At 43.7% G+C, this 22,963-nt stretch overlaps 1 protein-coding gene across 2 annotated transcripts; it reads right to left on the bottom strand.

Annotated features, from left to right (window-relative positions):
* Positions 1–1,639: 1,639 nt before the first annotated feature.
* On the bottom strand, positions 1,640–10,342 carry LOC101156481 (zinc finger and BTB domain-containing protein 14). Of its 2 annotated transcripts, XM_023950216.1 has the most exons (10): positions 9,540–10,342; positions 7,866–8,054; positions 6,486–6,656; positions 6,282–6,377; positions 6,068–6,211; positions 2,698–2,942; positions 2,535–2,620; positions 2,312–2,451; positions 2,150–2,245; positions 1,640–2,075 (listed from the first exon to the last, which is right to left on the bottom strand). In XM_023950216.1, the coding sequence occupies exons 2-10, from the start codon at positions 8,052–8,054 to the stop codon at positions 1,935–1,937; spliced, it is 1,308 nt and encodes a 435-aa protein (XP_023805984.1). In that variant the 5' UTR covers positions 9,540–10,342; the 3' UTR covers positions 1,640–1,934. The 2 variants fall into 2 exon arrangements, with proteins under 2 accessions (XP_023805984.1, XP_023805985.1); XM_023950217.1 differs by lacking the exon at positions 9,540–10,342 and having other exon boundaries at positions 6,486–6,613; positions 7,866–7,971.
* Positions 10,343–22,963: the final 12,621 nt, after the last annotated feature.

Genomic DNA, 22,963 nt, shown 5'->3' with positions numbered 1-22,963 from the left:
TGGATAAAGGTGGAAAGATTTCATGTAATCCATGGACACCAGTGAAGATCACAAATTATTGAAGAAAAAAGGTTCAGAGCACTGTCTAGTGGGTCTAGATGACCCAACTCCCAATGTTAAAGTGCCTAGGATAGCACAAGGGTTACTCAGGAGGGCAGCATACTTTCTTTTGTGCAGGGCAGTTATGGGTAGTGAGGTCCTGGTGTTGCCAAGGCGACACCCTGAAGGGGCTGCTGTCTGTCCTTTTTAGTTACAGTTTAGTTTTTACATGTGTGTCTGCAGTTTCCCTCTAAATGTGGTAGAAAAGGTGTTTTCTCCAGATTTCTTGCATGGTTCTATTAAAGTCATTTGCTAAGAGACTTCCTGTTCAGTCTTCCTTGAGGTCTTTCAACCATTAGCACTTCTGCTTTCTGACCCAAAACCTCGTAAAAACCTCTGTAAAAACAAGGTACATTACTTAAAAAAGTCTTCAGCAGAACTAAAAGGTAGTTGTCCAAATAGATGAGAATACCATTAAATAAACTAACTGGTTCCTAAGTACCAGTTTAAAGATGTTTGTTTGATGGCTTATATTGGATTTCAAAAACCCATTTTTATTCAGTTACTCTTAAAAACACAGCATAAATAGATAAAAAAGGCCTTTCATCTTGGTTACATTCTTGTCGCAGAGGCTTTTGTTGCTGTAGGAAATCAAAAATGGATGTTGGATTTCTGCCAATCATCTAATCTTGGCTTTGCAAATTAAAGTTGCAACACTAAGTTTTTTCACTTATTAAATACACTTTTATATGAAATAAATGTTTAACACATTTACAGCATTTCTGAAAGAAGAATGAAAAAGTTCCACAGTCCAGCAGTTTGAACTCTTATTTGGCTGATTACTGTGGAATATTTAGTCTCTGTGCTCACCTACCAAACAGGTGAACGGGTAAATATGCCATGTGAGCACACACTGAAAAAAATGCAGCCTCAGACCAACGTAGACGTGTCGTCTGTGATGCCGCTCTGGCTCCGATAGAGCCTCTGTGGAGGAATGTCAGCGATATCGGCTCTTAGTGCGTCATTTCTGCCTCACAACAGCAATCCGTTTAGAACAATCCAGATGAAGGTCGCTGTTCGCCAGAATGACAAAAGCGTGTTGCTTTAGTGGTCACTGACTAGTAATCCTACAATCCATTCAGTACGGCCAACACTTCCACCACATTAAAAACATTTGCAGCCAAACCAAACCAACTTTACAATCAACCAAATATTGTGACAAAATGTGTTTTTCCTCGAGCCCCCTCAACCCTTCTTCAAGACCAAGAGTGCATTTAGCTTTTCTATCCTTCAGCGGACAGGAAGGAAGTTTGATCAAACTTTCCTCACAGCAGATCCCAATTTAGCTCAGAGAAATGGATCTTAGATGTTTGGACGATGCATCTGCCGTGAACAAAGACTGCCGTTTTGAATCCAGGACAGATTTCAGGGGAACTCTCTTCAGGCAGTTGGATGATACAAACCCCCCACACAGGAACTCCCATTACAAAGTTAGCTTCAAGTCAAATTTCCTTTTGGCTGTGGGTCAAACTACAGTTAGCGGTGCATCAGTGGCGTTCATTGGTTCTCTTCTGTGATTGGAGAATGAGGACACGGTGTGTGGAAAGCAGTTTAAAACCGTTTATTGTCTTTCATGTGTGGGCAGCACCAGCACACCTGATGGTGCACGAGTCCATTCTGAGCTGCAGCAGCTCAGTCTTAAACAGCTCTGCTCATGAAACTGAACAGAACCCGTTTTGGCACCGTACCACCCCTAAATCCCAAATGATCCCAGCAGTTTGTTCCTAAAGAAACGGATCGCAGATTGAAGAGACAAGCCTGCCGTGTCGGTCACATCACGCCACAGCGTGAAGAGGTTTGGATGACCGGAGCGGATCCGGCCGTTTTCCCGGCCGTTAGGAGCAGCTGATGTTCTCCAGGTGTTGCTCCTCTGCCGCCATGGCCGCCGCCTGCAGCGCCTCGGTTTCACTCTGCAAAGGGTTGAGCTGCTTCCGGTCGCTGTGCATGTTGTTTTCATGACGCTTCAGATCTGACGCCTGGAAGGACAGAGGCACGGTGAGCTCAGCGGCTGGGCCTTCTGGGTGTCCGTCGGGGCTCAGGTGCAGCTTACCTTAGCAAAGGCCTTGGTGCAGGACGGACAGACGAAGGGTTTTTCTCCTCTGTGTCTCCTCTCGTGGTCCTTCAGGTGGGACTTGTGTTTAAAAGCCTGCAGACAGACAGGTTAGGACAAGCACCGGAAAGAGGCGGACAGGGGAACGCTTGGTGAGCCTACCTTCTCACACATCTGGCAAGCAAATGGCCTCTCGTTGCTGTGAACCCTTTCGTGTTTCTTCAGGTCTGGAGCACGAATAAACGATTTCCCACAAACGTCACACCTGTAGGGTTTAAAGCCTGTGTGGATCTTCAGGTGTTCTGGAACACACGGGTAAGGGTACAGCCAAAAGCAACCTTAGTTGAGGTGCAAAGGGGCCGCTCAGGTACTCGGTGACATTTACCTTTTAGGTGAGCGTGGGTAGTGAAGGCTTTGGTACAGATCTCGCAGGTGAAGGGCCGCTCTGCTGAATGAAGCTTCTCGTGTTTCCTGATGACACAGATTGGGGGCAAATGTGGGCCTGCATGCCAGTGGGACCTTCCACCAATGATCAGGTGAGCACGTACCTGAGCCTGCTCTCATCCAGGAAAGTCTTTCCGCACACCTGGCAGGCGAGCTGCTCTCGGTGTCCGTACAGCAGGTACTCGAACTTCATGTCACCAGCCGCCGTGGACCAGCCAGGCGCCTGTTCATCCTTCACGTCACCTATGCTGTCTGCAAACGCCAGAGTCTGGGTGGCGTGATGCTCCGTTCCCAGATCCTTAGGCTCCGTCTCCATCTCTGACACCACATCCTGGTCATAGCAGGACACCTGGAGGACGGGGGTGGAGAGCAGCATGATGTCTGCAGCACACACTGATGCTGTACGGACCACCCAACCCACAGGTGGAGGGGCGGTTGGAGAGCAAATTCAATTTCAACAAGTATAAACCACAACCAATGCACAAACAACACGTTCAATTATGGTACATGTATGTAAACAGACACCCATCTATAGATAAACGCGTGCACACGTGTACAAAATATACTTTTACCTTTTTTCAATATGAATGTGAATATTATCAGATACACATTCACATAGTTTTTTCTTTTTTAAAAAGGGATCAAGAAGGGAATATAAGAAAAAGAAAACGTATTTATTCCCCCACACATTCATAAGTTAATATGCTACACTATATTACCAAAAGTATTGGTTACCCATCCAGGTGACCAGAATCAGGTGTCCTAATCATCTGGTCTGACCCCAGGTGTGGAAAATCATCAATCAGACGTGCAGACTGTTTTTTTACAAACATTTGTGACAGAATGGGCCGCTCTCAGTGAATTCCAGCGTGGAACTGTCATGGAACGCTAACTGTACAACAAATCCAGAGGTGAAATGTCTTTACTCTTCCACTGTCAGCTCTATCAGAACAACATGGAACAACAGTAACTCAGCCACTAAGTGGTGACCACTAAACTGATGGAGAGGGGTCAGCGGATGCTGAAGAACAAAGAGGTCACAGACTTTCTGCAGTCAATGGCTGCAGAGCTCCAAACGTCACGTGACCTTCAGATCAGCCCAAGTTCAGCACGCAGAGAGCTTCATGGAATGGGTTTCCATGGTAGAGCAGCTGCACAGGACTGTGCACCAATGACCAAACCGAGGTCCTTAGCCCTTGTGCTATCCTATGACCCCCCCTTCCATTGACGTGTTCTCCCTACCATGACAAAGGTGGATAAAGGTGGAAAGATTTCATGTAATCCATGGACACCAGTGAAGATCACAAATCATTGAAGAAAAAAGGTTCAGAGCACTGTCTAGTGGGTCTAGATGACCCCACTCCCAATGTTAAAGTGCATAGGATAGCACAAGGGTTACACAACGATTGTTAAAACTGTACAACTTCAAGCTAATTTTTTCAGCTGTTTTCACTAATTGAATCAACATAAGCCGTGAAGTGTTTGAAATCAATCACCTTTTCAGAAGTTGTAACTGTCAAGCTGGTGATGAAGCACAACTGGTTAATTCATGTATTGGTAAGGCATACTGCAACAAAAAAGTTGCATTTCTAAAGCTGTATAGTCTTCAGAATTTGGACCAGAACTGGAGAAACCAATCATAAAATTTGTTTTACTTTCTCTAGTCTTTTCACTGAATAGCTGCACTTTCTTCACAATTTAGTTCAACACTGTTTTTGAAATAAATTGTCGTGATCAAAGGAAAGCTGCTTTCGCAGTGTTTCTGTGACATAACGTAAAGCAAAATTCTGAAACTTGCATTGCAGGATTTTTAAAATTATTTATTGGTCTGCTACTGCTACAAATAAGTATTTGAACCCCGTCTGTCAGCTAGAATTCTGACCCTCAGAGACCTGTTAGTCCACCTTTAAATAGTCCACCTCCACTCCACTTATTCTCCTAAATCAGAAGCACCTGTTTGAGGTGGTTAGCTGGATAAAGACACCTGTCCACCCCATACAACCAGTAAGACTCCAACTACTAACATGGTCCAGACCAAAGAGCTGTCCAAAGACACCAGAGACCAAACTGTAGAAAAACGACAGTTTTTGTGAGATTAAGGCCCAAATGCATTTTGTTCTACATCTGACCACATGGTGGTGCTTTTGAGCCAGCTTTGATACAGCTTGGGAAGACAATTCTGAAGTTATTGCTATAACATTACCTTAAGTAGTTTTTAAATTATATTTTGTCCTATTGATTTTCTATGGGGGTACAGGGGTTAGGGCGTCACAGCAAGAAGGTTCAAGTCCCAGCTATGACCCTTGTGTGTGGAGTTTACATGTTCTCCCCGTGCATGTATGGTTTCTCTCCAGGGACTTGGGCTTCCTCCCACCAACCAAATACATCCTTCATGTGTTCATTCATTCCTCTAAATGGTCCCTAGGTGGGAATGTGAGTGCATGGGAGTGGGATTGTGGCCCTGCAACAGACTGGCGACCCGTCCAGGAAGAGCCCTTGCCTTGCCCAACAGTGGTCGTGTTAGGCCCCAGCAGCCCCGTGACCCCGAAAGGGATAAAACAAGTTCAGAAAATAAATAAATAAACTATATGACAAAGTACCAAAAGTAACTGCACACTATTCCCTGTAGAGCTTTACAAACGACAAGTGATCTTAAGGTTTCTTTCAAATAGTGACGGAATAAACTATGATCATAAGGTTTCAGAAAGAGCTGGGACAACAAACTGGCTGCTTTCAATAGTCAGACAGCGACGATGCTCTCAGGTTGGGGCTAATCCTGCTAACATCTTGTATTTCAGAGGATCAGCACGGCCAGCGGTGACGGCAAACATTACTGTTATCCGCACTTCACCTGCGCCGTGGATACGGAAAACATCCGTCGAGTCTTCAATGACTGCCGGGACATCATCCAGAGAATGCACCTACGGCAGTATGAGCTCCTCTGATTGGCTGCTGCATCTAGAGGCTATAGTAAAACTTGTGGTATGTCATCAGGGCTGATAGGTGATCAATGCAGGTAGATTTTCACGTTCTTGATGTGATCAGTTACATTTATAAATTTGGGGCACCGGTTTGACGGTTTGTGCTATCTTAGATGACCCCCCCCCCCCCCCCTTCCATTGACGTGTTCCCCCTACCATGACAAAGGTGGATAAAGGTGGAAAGATTTCATGTAATCCATGGACACCAGTGAAGATCACAAATCATTGAAGAAAAAAGGTTCAGAGCACTGTCTAGTGGGTCTAGATGACCCAACTCCCAACGTTAAAGTGCCTAGGATAGCCTAGGATAGCCTAGGATAGCACAAGGGTTCCAGAAAACATCTTTAACGGACACATCGCCCAAAAGTTGCAGAACACCAGAAACTGGAAGCCGCCACGCCCCTGGAGCAGTTCATGTCTACAAACCGCCTCAGATACAGAACGAACTAAAAGGCTCAATGATGAGATGGAAATGAGACACAGCTGTATGTACCTTATGCACATCCTCATTGGTTAATTCCTTCAGGATGGCCTCCTGAACACGCAGTGCTGCACTCGGAGACTTGTCTAGCTCCTGACTGGCCGATGTGTCTTCAAGTTCGTCCCCTGAAGGTGTGTCATCCTGCTCATCCAGAACCTGAACGCAGACGTAAACCCAGTCAGACCTGAGCCAGAACCTGAGAGATTAAAGATCGCTGTTCTCGTACCTCTGAATCGGCAGCCAGCTGAGCTTCAGGCGGCAGCGCCATCTTCACTATGTCAAATGGAAACTTGTCCTTTTCTTCTGAAGAAACGTCTCGTTTCTACGTAAAAACAGGCAAACGGTCATCCTGGCAAGAGCGCCAGTCCCCTGTGGTACTCACCTGTGTTGGTGTCTAAGGGTGAAGTGAGTCCCCTGTGATGGGAGTTACCTGTGAGCACAGCTTGTCCAGGAAGCGGATGCCAAGGATCTGTCCTGAAGACATCATCAGGTTGACGTCTCTCTTCTTGACGGAGATCCTGGCTGTGTACATGTAGTTCAGCACCTCTTCAAAGATATCTGAGCGGATGAAGTCTATCTCAATCACTGAGGAATTGTCCACCTGAGGGCAGACTGCAGAGGTGAGCTCTGTGGACAGTCATGGGCGGGTCGTACGGAGGCGGTAGAGCAGGGGTCGGGAACCTTTTTTGCCGAGAGAGCCATAAACGCCACATATTTTTAAATGTAATTTCGAAAGAGCCATACATTAATGTAGTGTCCCTTTCCCACACTGAGGCACGGAGACTTAACCTCTTTTAAGGTTCTTTATTCTGGTTACTGTAAACCGCAACAAACGCCGTTCAATTAATTCAGCAGCTCCTGAATCTCTCCCGCCGAGACGAGAGCGCTTCTCCCTACTTCATATTCACCTGCTCCCGCCCTCCCATTACCCTTATTTGGCCCATAGCTGAACCCCATTGGTCCAAATTACCTAACAACAGGCTGAGTGACAGAACTGAGGGCCAATCAGATCTCTGCATGATGCGTTCCAGAATTCCAGAACTTATAACGCGGCCTAACAGCCAAGTTAAACTCAGACCGCGACAATATGTTTAAAACTAAATATACAAGTGAATGTGTGTATTTGATGTAATTTCAACATTTATAAAGCACAATAAGTCTGTGGATTCTTTTTAATAACAGTTATGCTGTTGCTAATAAATATGAGTATTTCTCGTGGTAGTTCTGCTGATGGTTTAGTCTGGTTGATACGTGGTGAGTTTCTGCTTCATGTCTGACTGTTCTGTAGATGTGACAAAGACTGCTCACATGCAGACGGGGAGCCAAACACTCACTCACACGCCACAGTGAGTGACGAGCAGCGGGTTTTACGTTTTTACAATCCCTGCGCGATTCACCTGCTGCCTGTCCCCACTACCCCAACCCCCCCCCCCCCCCCCCCCCCCCCCCCCCCCCCCCCCCCCCCCCCCCCCCCCCACCCTCTGCTTTCTCCCTCACACATCCCGTCCCCGCAACTGCGCGCTCTTTCTCAGAGACGGGAGCGCGCAGTTTTAGCCACGGCAATTCACAGGTTTCCAGCTGGTACAAACTCTGTGAAATAATAGATAATAGTAACTGATAGCGCTGGCGCAGATTTCTCTCTCTAAGCACCGCTACTACTGCGCGCCTCTGGCATCGCATCGCGCCGAGGACTGGTCTAATGAAAAAAAAAAGTATAATTAAAGATTTGTCTGCGAGCCACATGTGACCATCAAAAGAGCCATATATGGCTCGCGAGCCATAGGTTCCCGACCCCTGCGGTAGAGCATACCTCGTGTTTCTTGAATAGCTTCTTAAAGTAGTTGGAGCAAGCAGCAAGCACGCAGCGATGCGCCCGGAACTTGACGTCCTCAACAACCACGGCAATGTCGCAGTGCTCCCCCTCCAGCCGCTGCTCGTTCAACAGTTTCAGGAAGATGCTCTTGTGTTCCTCGTCCACGTACTTCACCGTCTCTGCCATCTGCAGAACACAGCAGGTGTTCACAGGCCAGGTAGAAGGAAGGGTTCACAGCGGGGCTCAGCTGGTAAAGAAAGACGCCGCTGGCGTTTGGCGTTACTGCTGGCTGTGGCTGGAATCCACATCCCATCCGGAGACGTGTAAAGCTCAGGACTGAACCGAGAAGATCAACAATACCTCATTTGTTTAACCCCAAACCTGAAGGGAGGGGGTAGGGGGCTGCATGTCCTCAGAAACAACAGGAACCTCCATGAGGAGCTCTGTCTGTTCACGAGAACACTGCTGTGAGCTCGACCTCCGTCCAGTGGAGGAGGCTTCATTTAGCAGAAATGAGCTTTGGAAACCATGAAACCTCTTCATGTCTGAAGATGAAGGCACGAGGCCGGGGGTCCGCAGGACCACCTCATCATTTCAAAGCCTGGAGCTCACTGACAGTTTTACGCTACTAGAGACACAAATGGACTTTAAAAAAAATGCTGTCCTTATTCCAGCAAATGAAACCATGTGTCATGTTTCTGAATGACAGATGTTTGCAGAAGCACATCTGGGGTCCCTGACAGACCACGCCCACTGGACGCGATCTTATAAGTCCAGCTTTTCTGACCCGGACCTCCCTCCAACACACACAGCTGGACCTCCAGGTGAGGCAGGGGGCTTCCTCTTCCTGCAGCCCCTGCCTCTTAACCGAAGAGCATCAGCGGCAGCCCGCCGTCATCCCTGGAGGGTCGGTCCGGTTCCGGTTCGGTCGCACAGGTGAGCGAGGCTCATGGTATGAGCTGCGTGGTTCTTTCTGCGTGGCGCGTGCACTAAAGGAACAGAAGGACCTGTGTGCGCGTGCACACGGAACACTCATGCGCCTCTCTTTCTACGGCCACGCGCCAAGGCGCGTGCACAGCACCTGATCCAGAGGAAACGAGCGGACGGTTGGAAGCCGCGCGGAAGCGGCTTTCTACAGAGACCCAGGCTCAGATTCTGTAGGAACGAGCCATGCTGGGCCGAACCAACACCAGAGGGGCTTCGGTTATCTTCGGCTGTAAAGAACTGGGCCGAACTTGCAGCCTCGGAACCCTCGATGAGGAGCATTTCGGTCATGAAGTTGCTTGGCCAATGCCGCGCGAAGCGGGTCACGATGGAACCAGAACTCCGGGGGGGGGGGATTCGGGAGAATTAGAACCGGGACCACTCGGCCGGTGTAGGGAACCCGTGTACCGGAGCGCGCGGCAGTAGGTTTGTTAGTAAATGGCGGCCTGCTGCACAAAATGGCGTTTTCCTGAGAAAGGAGCGAACAGCTGAGGCCGCAGCCGAACACAGCCGCGCGGCCGGGAACAGCCGCGCGCTGGCTCCGCCGTCCTCCTCGCGGACCCGCAGGCACGTGAGCGGCGGCCACGAGACAGAGCCCGAGCAGAGCATGAACGGATCGAGAGCGCGCAGAGATTCGCGCCGAGCCCGCGGGTTGACGAGGCGCGGGGCCGAGGCTCGTGCTCTTACCGTAAGCCGGGCTGCGGGGTTTGTGGCTCCCGAGCGGACCGGACCGGACCGAGCCGGACGATGGGTCCAGTTTGTTCTTGTTGTTGTTTATGGGGACGAGGACGAGCACAGAAGGAGGCCGCGCTTTGCGCCTGCTCGCACACACTGCGACTGTACGGAGGCAGCGCGCCAAACGTCCAGCGTGTGCGCATGCGCACTAGCAGCTCCTAGCAGGCCGCCGGGATCCCCGCAATGTGGCTCTAGTTTGGGGCTGAGGGCCGACGTAGGACCGAATGGTTATCTGCAGCTGTCTTCAGAACCGAGCCTCGACAGAGGACCTGACCCAGCTGAATTCTGCTGGGCGGACGGTACCAGGATCGGGTTTGTGGCTCCTTAGCTTGTTTGGGTTCTTCTGTAGAGGCTCGGTTCTGAACATCATGGGCTCCTCCTGGCTGTTGTTGGCAGAGACTATCAGAATCAGGTCCAAATTCCCTGATGATCGGGTCAAAACAGCAAACCAGATTACATCATAATAATTGGTGTCTGGGGGAAACGTATACAGACCAGGAATATCCTAACCTAATCTGTCAGATTATTAGTTTGATGTCAAATTATTGATGATCAACAGTCTGTTGAGATGACCAATAATCTGTGTGGGAGAATCTGTATTACGTGGAAAATACCCTCATGGTGCAGAAAAAGTGTAGTTTTACTCTGAACCTTATGCTGTCTGCAAAGCCCAGACTAGAATAACCCCTGAAAGTTGTTGTCTGAACCTGCATTACTCTGAAATAAATGGAATTCGGGTTTTAATTGGACTGTAGTTTTTTCTTTCAGTGATGAAAGTCTTCCGGGAATTCCCGGAAATCCGGGTTTTTGAGCAAACCGAACGTACTTTCCGGGAAATAAAGACCTGATCTCTACGGACAAATCGCTTTCCGGATTAAAAAATGGTCTGAAATCAGCTAATTTTAGCTTTATTTTCTATATTTCTCCGCAGATCGCTTCCTCTATGGTCGTGGCCATCTCTCGTCTTCCCGGCCTAATTGACCAATGACGGGACGTTTTAGTTGCTTTCGGATGCGTCGACGGGTCTGATTGGCTCTGTCTGCCCCACGTGGTCAGCGTGACTTGCTTCCCTAGAGACCAAAACTGGCGGACCCACGCTAAACTTTCACAAACACATCTGAAGAGTTTGCGATCAAATTTGTGTTAAAATAATGGCGGGCATCGTCATTATTGAGCGTGGTCACGACCTCAGTTGTGAGAAGACGATAAAAAACAAATTGAAGTGGTCTTGGCTGGAAAAAAAAGATTTTTAAGGTAGTGTAGGTCAAATACTTTTTTGTGTAAAATAATCTCAAAACCACATTTTGAAATAATTTCAATTTTAGTTTTGAGTTTCAGTTTTTATTTTGAATACATTTCTCTAATTTATTTGTATTTCCTAATTACCATGATTTAGTTCAGTATAGTTGACATTAATTATAAGTATTTGATGGTTTGGACCCGCACTCCCTTAAAAAATAATGTTTACAATGTTTAGCTTAGTTTGTATGTTTGTTTTGATATTTCCCAGATTACTTAGTATTGGTGTTAAAGAATTGATGTATTATGTTATAGAATTATAGTTTAAAGCAGATCCCATATTTTGATGTAATTATAGTTTGAGAAAACAGTGCAAGTGGATGTTGTACATCAGTCATTTCTAAAGCAGAAATAATGTATAAATAACTGAGGTATTTTCATAGAATATCATAGTTACTGGTGTTCTTTTTGCCATTTGGGGCTTTGATGTTACTATATTTTAGCAATTGTATGTTTTCCAGCTTTAAGGAAAAGCGTAGATTGTAGGATTGTGTTACTTTGAGCAATTTTCCAAATTCTTTTTTAGGACCAGCAAGTCCTTAATGGAGAGTCAAACTAGGGGTTTGAATGACAAATCATGATGCTCTAATTAGTCTTAGTTTCTAGCTAGCTGCCAGAATGCACCAGAATGCATCTAAGACCACGTATTTTTCCAAAATTTCGCTCTGTGCCCGCCATATCGCTCAAAGAAAAGTTCAGGGATTTTTTCCATGCCTGACTTTCATCACTGTTCTTTCAGGACTCTGATGAAAATCATGTTTCTTAACATTATCTTGTGGCATTTTTCTGATGATGGAAGTTTTTTCAAAGAAAATTAAGATTCATTCATTTATTTTTTTGTTCCTTTCATGAAAATTGTTGAATGCCAAATATGTTTACATGATCTTTGTACATTACTGAACATTTTCATGATTGGAAAGGAGCAGAAGTGGAGAATACATTTAATGTATTCCCCCTTTTAAACATTGCATAATTTCTCACACCATCCATCACATGTGCTCAGATTTCACCAAATACAGTTCAAATAAACCCATATTTCAGTAAATTCATTTTATTCCTTTAGTACTTACATTCCATTTAATAGTCAAGTTTGTTTTGTTTTATACGTTCATTTAAATTGAATATTTTGACAACCTTTTAACTCATCCTCCAGGGAAGATTAAGATTGCGTTTCCGAAATTTCGTCATTATAAGCCCCGATATTAATTTCTCTATTCTCGCTGAAGAGGAGAGGTCTGTGTGGCTATTTGTGTGCACGGGGGGCGGGGCTGTTGTTCAGACAGTACGCGGCGTGTGCACACAAACGTTGCATAATCAGGAAATAAAACACTTTTTTCGTAATTTGTTATTTCTTTATTTTTCGGCCTCAAAAAGTATCGATAAGCAGTATCAATAAGAGTAGTATTATCGTTAAAACCTTAACGATACCCATTCCTACACTCAAGTGACAATGTCCGCAGACTCATTAACATAAGACTTTGCCACCATTAAAAAACCCGGAAATGACCATATTGAACACTAATGCAGAGCAAAGACTCGAATCCAGTCAAATCAGGCAATATCAAAGATCTAGGTATTCCTTTCTTCCCCAAATTATCAGAACTGGTGAGGCCAAATTACACCTATTTACTGAAAAGCATGCAGGACGATCTAACCCGCTGGACCTGCCTCTGTCCCTTATGGGCAAGGTAGCCACGGTTAAAATGTAAATCCTACCCAAAGTTAATTACCAGTATATCTTCTCAATGATTCCCACACAACTGCCACTAAAATGGTTCAAAACATTAGACTCATCCATATCAAGCTTTTTATGGAACAATAAACCTGCAAGAATTAGTCTAAAAACTTTAAAATCTGCACAGAATTGCCTAAATTCACAAGTACTTTCTTGCAAATAGATTACAATACATCTTAAAATGGTTAAAAAATAATCTAGACACTAACTCATGATTAGACTTGGAACAGGCATTATGTGGAAAGATCAACCTGTCAGATATACCATTTATTAGCCAAACAGTTAAAAAACAGTTTTGTTTCCAAAGTATTAATATAAACGCCACTTTAACAGCCTGGGGGGTATTCCAGGAAGCATGTTTAAACTAGCCTGACTTTAACCCTGAACTCTGGCTGAAATCCGCCTGAACTTGCTTATTCGGGGTATGTCGGTTCCAAAAGACCGGATATGAGTTGGCGTAATTACGCTCGACTTGGTAACCCTGGGTTAATGCACGTGCACAGCAGGTACATAAAGACATTCTCAATGGATCGCCGATTTCTGGAGTCACCATGGAAACGCGTGGAAAAAAAGAAAGCGTTACACTTTAGTGAGACGGAGTCTGAGGTTTTAATGACGGCGTATGAAGATTATAAGTCCATCAAAAAAGTAATACGGCTGCATCAGCAAAAAAAAGAGTTTCTGCTTGTAGTAAGAACAGACAAAGTAAACGCACAAGTTTTTGATCTTATTTCCATTTTCCCTGTGACTCATATATATATATAACTTATCCAATTTTGCCACCTTAAATGAATTACTTCTATTGGTAACAAATAATCGAGTTAAATTTAATCAACATAATTTCTTACGTCTATAAAAACACAATAATTGTTTATACAACTCAAATTTATGTATTTATCTAAATAAATGTCATATTACTCCAATTCAATTAATATTTTTTCCATCTTAATTAATTATATTTCTTGATCTCTCATATGTCTAAGTTTGAGCCGGCAGATATGCTCATTTTTATAACAATAAAAAGAATGGGAAAAGAATGCACGTTACGCACAACTTCAATAAAGAGTTTTCCATCAATGTCACCATAGTACTCATCAGTAGGGGTGCTATATAAACTCATCATCCTCTCATTCACTCTTACTCATGGTGCAGAGACATAAGCATAGTAGGACTAAACAACTCAGCAAAACATGTCAAAACACAGTCTTCTTCCTCTTTCGGCTTCTCCCATCAGGGGTCGCCACAGCGAACAAGTAGCATGGTAAACTTGGCAATGTTTTACGCCGGATGCCCTTCCTGACGCAACCTTCTCAAGCCGGGCTTGGAACCGGCACGGAGGTGGAGAAGGGAATAGGGAGCAGCCCGGAGTCGAACCCTGGTTGCACGGACGGAAGGCGCCGCAAACCAGCACAGGCTAAACCGGCTCCCATAAAACATGTCAAAACACAGTAAAACAGTTAAACAACTAAACACATTTGGTCAAAAAGCCACACTTAAACCAAAATCCGTCCAGACAGACAAAGCAAATGGTATCCCACAATCCTTTGCGGTGCCGATCTAACTGCAGGACAAACGTTGCACCTACTTAATTGAATTAATTTGAATGAAAGTAAAATAACTGTCTGATAACTGCGTGTTATTTTTAAACTGACTTAACAAACAAATGAGTTATCTTAACTGAAGCAAATAACTGTTAGATAAAAGTAAAAAAGTTTAATTTTCCAACATCCATATGTGATCTTATCACCCTCTCACGGTGGAAAAAGTATTATCTGAGCTTCTTCATCCACTAAATCATCTTTAAATCGACACGCCATGCTGCTTCACCTCTCTGACAACAAACTAAGCTTCAACTAAACCTGCTCCCGACCAGGTTATGTTCAGAGCATGAGTTGCCATGGCAACTTGACCTACCGTGAAACATACCTCCATTTCTGGAACCAAAAACTGAGGTTATCAACTTCCTTAGCCTCAAACTTACCGTGGGAGCTAGCATAACCTGCTTTCTGGAATAGAAATTCTGCACCTATCTGGAATGACCCGGACAACCTTATAAACAAAAACAAAAAATGATACACTTCCCAGCTTGGCAAGGAGGGGGCGTAACACTACTAGATTACTTAATTATTGGTATAAGATTCATAACACCCCAGGTGTCACTGTTATAGTTTCTTTACTTTTGTTTTATAGTTTTCTTTTGTTTCTTCATGTTTGGAGTTCACTTCCTGTTTTATTTTGTAGGGTTTCCTGTGTTGTTTTTTCTAGTTTTACTTTTGGTCTCCATCTGCCCTCATTGTTGTCACCTGCATATCGTTTGTCTGTGTGTATTTAACCCTTGTGTTATCCTATGACCCCACCTTTACATTGACGTGTTCTCCCTACCATGTCAAAGGTGGATAAAGGTGGAAAGATTTCATGTAATCCATAGACACCAGTGAAGATCACAAATCGTTGAAGAAAAAATGTGGGGTCTAGTGTGCCGTGGGGGATGGTCAGGTGTGCCGTGGGAAATTCCCCTCATTAACTGATCTAAAAACATTTTCCATCTCCAGGACTGGGAAGTTAGAAATATGAAAGATCGTAAGATACTTTTTGTTTGTGTTTATTTGATTCTATTAAAGACATTTTGATAAGGATGACGGTACCATGATTTAGCTGCAACCAAAGCTGTTTTCTGAAAAGTCCCGCCCCTTTAACTGTCTCATTCTTGGAGTCTTAATCACATGTCATCAGTCTGACCAATCAGAAGTGGTTAAAGTCTTCACTTCCTTGTTCTGATTCTGTTGATAAAGGTCATATAGTTCCAACAAAATTAAAAGCTAAAGCTCGTCTTTAGTGGTGTAGCTTTCCACAGAATCCGGTGTCAGACCGTGGATCAAGTGAACAAAACAATGAAGCTCAAAGACGCTTGTCTTTCTGCGTTCAGAGGATTTTTGCATTTCATCTCCCATGATGCATTGGCTTAAAGGGACAGCGTCTCGGCGCACAGAGTCTCTCCTCTTAATGTCTTGAAACAACAACGAACACAAATCAAACAGTTCTTAAATCTTTTAACTAACTTTTATTACATCTTTTTAGAAAAAACAGCTTCAGCTTCCAGCTTTTTCTGCCACAATTATCACAAAAATGCACATGAGATCATGGAGGAGCTGTAGATCAATACAGACTAAGAGTTTCTCCTTTTTTTAAATTTTTGGATGCTGGTGTGCCGCTGGATTTTTGTCATGGTTAAAGTGTGCCGTGGCTTAAAAAAGGTTGAAAAACACTGGACTAGATGATCCAACTCCCAAAGTTAAAGTGTCTAGGATATCACAGGGGTTATGTCTTATCTTTCCTTTCGTCCTGGGCTGCTCCATAATGTTACGGGGTTGAGGGAAGCACCCAGGCGCAGAGACGAGAAGGAGGCAGAAGGTTCCAGGGGATCAGGATCTTTAATATTCAAACAAAACTAAACAAAATGCCACTGCAGCATGCAGGCAAACTTGAAACTCAAAACCACTCATGTAAGAACTAGGGGAACATTAACCTATGGAGCAGCACAGGAGGAAGGGAAAGACAAGACTTGACAAGATTGGGACAAAAAGCTAAACTCGAGATAACAACAAAACACGAAACCTTACAAAATAAAACAGGAAGTGAACTCAAACCAAGACATAACAACAAAGAACCATAACACAAAGGCAAAGAAACTGAACTGAACCAGGAACTTCAAGACAAACATGGAATAAATAACTTCTTGGAATATCAGCAACTTAAATCTTTAATTACTAAAAAGTTTAAATACAAATACAACAATTTAAAGCTACTAGAAGTATTTACTTTGATTAATTTTTCATTGAATAAAACTCCAAGATACATAAACTCCTATGAAACCCAGATAATAACATTTCACTTCCGATAACAAAATGGGATGCAGCTTTGAGAATCAGCACAGATCAAAGCTTCTGGTCAGAACTTTGTCTAAACACCTTTAAACTGACAAAAAGTCCAAACTTGCAGCTAATCCAATTCAAAACTCTTCACAAAATTTACTTCACTGGACAGAGAATGTTCAAGATGGGTCTCAGCAACTCAGACATTTGTCAGCACTGTGACAGTAATCTACCCGACAGCTACATGCACGCACTGTGGTTCTGCACGCCTGTCCAGGCTCTCTGGCAGCAGGTATGTGCCGATCTATCAGTCTGGCTTAAGGTTTCAATCACAGCTTCACCGTCACTTTGCGTGTTTGGTGACATGAGTGCCATCGATATAGAAGGAGGATTAGTATCTATAGGTTTTATAGCTCCTTGTTATCAAACTGGAAAAATAAGAAAACTATCATATATATTATATATGTATATAGATATATATAATATATATATATTATATATGTCAATACAGAGATCTGCTGTTTGATCATAACAGCTTGGAAAAAATGTCAGCCCAAAGTTCAAGTAACTTGGAAAGAATTCAGTCAAAAGTATTAAAAAAAAACAACTGAAGACTTTATATAGAATTACCTTTTGAACCCTAAAAAAAGATGAATCACTGCTTTATTGTAAGATGTCCAAGTCAAATAAAGCAATCTTTTGAAAGTGTTTCCGTAAATATGGAGTCCATGTGAATAACTACCAGTTCTGGGAGCTATACATTGTTCAGATCTGAACATTTACAAGCTTACCATTTTCTATGTAGTCTCTTAGAAAGCCTGTGACAAGGCATGCCTCCTCCATGCTGCTGTGAGCATCATCATTATCTGGCCAGATGATCCTTTTCAACATTGTCTGAGAAATAAGAAACCAATCTCAAAGACCACAAATGGAAAAGACATGTTTTGCAAATGCGTGATATTTCACATTACTCAAAATGTGTCATGATCGGCTTAGGCTGAGCAGACCCAGACGCTGGAACCTGGAAGAACCAGAGGAGGATGAGCTGGAATTTTAACAGATTAATTTTCCCGGAACAGGAACTGTGGGTGAGTAAGTTGATGAATATTTGCTGCCGTGAACATTCTGGTGAAGCGGCCGTGAGTAATGGCGAGGCATGGTTATTGAGTCGACTCGTAAAGAGGAGCCGAGGCTTGTGGAGGATCTTGCTTGGCTTGGAGTCATGGCGTAGCTTGGAGTCATGGCGTGGCTTGGAATCGTGGCGTGGCTTGGAATCGTGGCGTGGCTTGGAATCGTGGCGTGGCTTGCACTTGTGGCGTGGCTTGGAGGAGTGGTGTGGCTGGAGGCTTAGATGAAGCTCTGTCTACTTTTTTTGGAGATAGGACCCAGGTTGACACTCGTGGCTGTATGTCCATAGAGGGGCAACGAACTGGTGAAGAATGCTGGAGATGGATCTTCTTAAGAAGACTGACAGGTGATGAGATGAGTGTCCACAGCTGGGTCAAATCAGGAAGGCAGACCAGAGAGGGGAGGGGGGAGGGGAAGACCTGCCAGAGGCTATCAAAATGACTAAGTTGGCTACAAATACATAATCAGCATTCATGATTAAATGTTTATTTGCCCTGCGGAGAATGACGCGCGTCATTCTCCGCACGCGCCACGTGACTGCTTTACAAGTTTAACTTGATTACAATATTAATGAGTTATGTTTCATTGCTTGGATAAAATTAAAAAAATGCAATAAATAAATCCGATTTTTGATGTCATTTTTATTTTGAGGATTTGAAAAAACAACAACAAAATGGAACGTGCATAACGTGCCCCTTCTCTGGGAACTAAACAAAGTGCAATAAAACGCAGCCCGCGTTTATAAAAGAAAACAGAAAAAGGTAAGAAAAGGTAAAGTATAACAAATCAAATTAATAGACTTGAGTTTGATTTCTGTCCTCAGACCTGAGCAACAAAACACAATAATATCCCTAAGTGTCATTCCAAATATATACTGACAAAAATCAGACATCACTATATAAAAGCAGTTACTTCGTCACTGAATATATGCCTATGACAGGATTGTGTTCTTACCCGTTTAATGTGACTTCTTTTTTGGGACATCACAGGTCAGCTTCTCAACATCGGGCATGTAAGATGTAACTTTAATCTTGACAGAGGACTGCAAGCTGTCATCTGTGAGGCGGGTGCGATATTTTAATTTGATGTAGTTCATGTTTGAAAATATCTGCTCGCACAGGTATGTTGATCCAAAGATGGACAATACCCCAAATGCATATGTCTTCATGTTCCTATAGCTGTTAGGAAGAGCATTCCACGTGTCATAGACAAGTTTCTCGGGTTTTGGGAGGCTTTGAATTTCACTCCACTTGTGGCTTTGGCCAAGCTGGGCTTTCTGGTGAGTGACGTCTTTAAGCTCGGCTGTCAGACGTTTGAATTTGGACACCCATTAATCTCTATCGGCCATTTCAGCCATTTCCATTTCAAGGATATCGTGATTTACTCCTGGAATTGTGCTCAAAGAGGACGGATCAATCTCAAGGGGTGTGACAGGAAAAGAGAGTGTAATTTTTTCCTTTCGGAACTCGCAAAATCTGCTTCCAAATGCAGTTTGTATTTCAACAATCGCACCTTGTAAATAATCACAGTTGAGTGTGTGATCGTGATGGGCTTCTTTGAATTCTCTCAGGGAGGGGAAGTGGCAGAGCGTGCCACGCTGTACATCTCTGGCAAAGACAGTCAGCTTGTGCTCAAATGACAGAACAGCTTCAAGCATTTGAAGCGCAGTGTTTCCCCGCCCCTGCAGAATTTCATTCAGCTTGTTAAGGTGGCTTGTCACAGTCATATCCACCAAAAAGTGCAGCTTTTCAAGCCACTCAGGATCTTCCAGTTGCGGGTAGTTAAGGTTTTTGCTTTCCAGGAATGTTTTTACGTGTTCTAAACAGATGACAAACCGACGCAAAACGTCACCCCTGGACAGCCATCAGACTTCGTTGTGCGATGTGTCGCAGGAGATCGGAATATTCGCTTTCAACTTCATTAAGCAATGCACGGAACTGACAGTGGTTCAATGCTTTTGAGATGATCTTATTCACCATCTCAATGACGAGGTTCATCACTGCCACACTCTCCAATGGGAATGTTTGTGCACACAGTGCCTCTTGATGCAAGATGCAGTGAAATGCAAGCAGATTTCGATCCAATGCTTTCTGTAGCAAAGTCACAAACCCCCTTTTTGATCCTCTCATGCCGGGTGCCCCATCTGTAGCCACTGAAATCAGGTGGTTGGTGTTTATTCCATTTTCCTTTAAACACTTCAGTACAGCCTCATATATGTCCTCCCCCGTGTTTGGCCTTTCAGTGGTATTAATTGGATCATTTCTTCTTGCGGCCCATTCGAGAGTTCACATACCTGCATAAAAGCACAGTCTGTTGAATAACGACTACATCACACGACTCATCACAGGCAATTGAGTATGCTGGCCCTGAATCAATGTCCTTGATTTGCTAATCGGTGATGTTGCCTGCCATTTTAATGGCCCTTTCCTTCACTGTACACAACATCCATGTGTACGTATGCACTTTTAGCCTTTCCCGTAAGTAGAGGTATTAAGTGAAACTCCCAATCATTTTTCTGCCAATCGACAAGCTGCTGCAATACGCTCAAAGGTGTCTAAAAATGTTCAATATCATCATCGTCTGTCAGCTTTTCCATTCTAAGTTCATAGAAGTGTGACTGACCTGTTGGGGCATTCATGAGGTTGCTGCCAGAGCCACTTTGGGGGAGAGAACCCACCTCCGAAGGGTCCAAGTCTGGTGGTTCAGATTGATTTAACCTGGAATCAGGAGCAGGTGTGGTGCGTGCTTGCACTTCCACCTGAAGAAGCTGGAACTGATGTTGAAGCGCCCTAAATTGTTGCTCCCGGTGTGTCTGCTCCTCTTTCTGTTTAGCTTCCCGGGCTTCCTGCTGTCCCATATATGCGCGGAGAACAGACATCATATCCATAATTGTTGGTTCCTTACTCAGGCCCTCAGTGCAATCTGTCCCTCCAGGAGCTCCATTTTCTTTTTCCTCCAGGGTTTGTGCCTCAGAATCCATCGACTGGTTTGATCCAACTCCTCTTGAAGCTTTGCAACTTCTCATGGTTCTTTGCATGGCTTCTTGGAGAAAAAGGGAATAAAAAAATAGACTGAGCTCTTGACCAACTGATCCCACTTCTGACACCACTGTGAAGGATCAGACAATCATGGCCAAGAGCACAGATATTTAGTTCAAAAATAAATTATTTTTAACGTCGCGGATCCAACTGAACAGAGTTTTAAAAGGGCCCATAAAAGAGGTCAACAAACTCAAACTAACTTGCAACTTAGGAAAGAACTCAAAACACTGACCTATTATTACCACACACCTGAGGAGTTTTAAATAAGTGGGTTAAACCACTAATGGTATAGGGGGGGGGGGGGGGGTGACAACAAACAACAAAAACAGAACAGAGAAACCCATTCCCTTCCCCATGGAGTCCACAGGTAATAGTAGAACCCTTTTTGAAAACCTCAACATTTGGTACCATCTCTAGACCACCTCAAGGCGGTACAGCTCCACATGAAAATTCAAATAACAACAAAGTGAATATACACAAATAACCATGACAAATAATCCATACAAAATCACATGGAACTGTACACTTCACCTTAATAATGATCTTGTGTGATCGCAGTCATCACATCTATTATTTGCTTCACCTAGACTTTGGCTGCATACTGAAGTAGCAGCATCGGAGGTTCCTGCTTAGCTCATTCCAGAGCTCTCTGTTGGGGTACTCTCTGAGGTTTCTTCAGCGTTTGAAAATTTTATTTTTTTCCTTGGAACGTTAACAGGAAAAATTGTATAATATGGGTAGAAAGCTAGAAATATAATCCGGGGTTTGTAAAACTTCAATAATTCACAATATGTAGATGAGTATACAAAAGAAGAAATTTGTCTCACTTCTCACAAGAGTCAATGTGGCCTTCGATCTCGGAGTACGTACATGTATCTGAGCAGTAGACACATTCCACCATAGGTCCAGCACTCTGACCAGAGGTGGTTGCACTGGGAGTATTCTTGCATTAATTACAGAAAATAACAAAAATAAATTGGAAAAAATTACAAGAGCCAAGTCAATTTTGTTCACACACATTTTCATTTAGAGTGTTTCTGACTGGGAACGTCTTCGCCTGTTCTCTATCATACACCAAAAAATCAAATATTACATCTATTCATATTTACATCTTAACCCTTGTGCTATCTTAGATGACCCCACCCTTATATTGACGTGTTCGCCCTACCATGACAAAGGTGGATAAAGGTGAAGAGATTTCATGTGATCCATGGACACCAGTGAAGATCACAAGTCATTGAAGAAAAAAGGGTCAGAGCACTGTCTAGTGGGTCTAGATGACCCAACTCCCAATGTTAAAGTGCCTAGGATAGCCCAAGGGTTACAACTTGCAGGTTTCATTAATCAGCTTTTTTTCTCTTTTTTTCTGTTTGAGTTTGTGGCCAGGTGTGCCTCCGTACATGCCTCCCCCATACCTCTTGGTACAGCTCTGGCTGCCTCCGCCTCCCACCACTGCTCAGCCCCAACAGATCCATCATTAGACATTGACACAAATATTTTGTAGCCCTTTGTTATCAATTTTCTTTCTTTTTGATATTGTATTAACAGGGTTTCAGTTGGGGTTTAATACTTTGTTCCACTCTTTGTGAGTGGTCAGAAACGACAGCATCTGCAGCTACTTGAAGAAGTCAGACTTTTAACAGTCAGACTTTGAACAGTTAAGTCTGCTTAACTGTTCAAATGGCAGGCGATACCCCGAATCGGTTAAGGGAGACCAGTGGTCCAATTTTTTGAAGCCCTTATCTAAAGAAATAGGTATGAAGGGTACAATATGGCCAATGCTTGAGATGGCAGAAAGTTTTTTGGTAGCTTAAATGAAATTTTAACTTTATTCCAAATACGAAGAGAACTGTATTTTCACGACCATAGTGCACACTGGGTTATAGGGCGCAGTTTCAGTAATGGGCGATTTTTCGGTATTTGACACACACAAAAGGTGCACCAGGTTTTAAGGCGCGGGCACGTTAACACATTCCGGTAAAACATGCATGCTACTGTGCTTAAAAAAGGCAATGAGAGAATAACTGAGTTGGTTGTGATTCATTTTTTATTTTTTTCGTCATAAAACAGCATCCAAAAATCCTTTAAAGTCCTCATCTTCTGTATCTGAAACAAACAGCTAGACAACATTTTGATCAAACATGCCAGGTTCACTTTCGTTATTGGCAGAGTCCACCTCGGTTACTGCCGTGCGGCTCCTCAATAATGATAACGTCTTTTGCAAAAGCACGAAGAACAGTGGAACCAGACAAGTAAGCCCAACCATCTACATTCCATTCACAGATTTTGGCATAACGTGCA

Source organism: Oryzias latipes, chromosome 20 (genome assembly GCF_002234675.1).
Source record: "Oryzias latipes chromosome 20, ASM223467v1".
Classification (NCBI taxonomy): Eukaryota; Metazoa; Chordata; class Actinopteri; order Beloniformes; family Adrianichthyidae; genus Oryzias; species Oryzias latipes.
The sequence above is the reverse complement of the archived record's forward strand: the minus strand, read 5'-3'. Positions and strand labels throughout refer to the sequence as shown.

Excerpts from the sequence above, each read along its gene's own strand:
- LOC101156481 (XM_023950216.1), bottom strand. The coding sequence starts at position 8,054 with ATGGCAGAGACGGTGAAGTACGTGGACGAGGAACACAAGAGCATCTTC. Across the intron at positions 2,943-6,067 it reads CCAATGAGGATGTGCATAAG|GTGTCCTGCTATGACCAGGA; the intron begins GTACATACAGCT and ends CCCGTCCTCCAG. Across the intron at positions 2,452-2,534 it reads TACCCACGCTCACCTAAAAG|AACACCTGAAGATCCACACA; the intron begins GTAAATGTCACC and ends CGTGTGTTCCAG.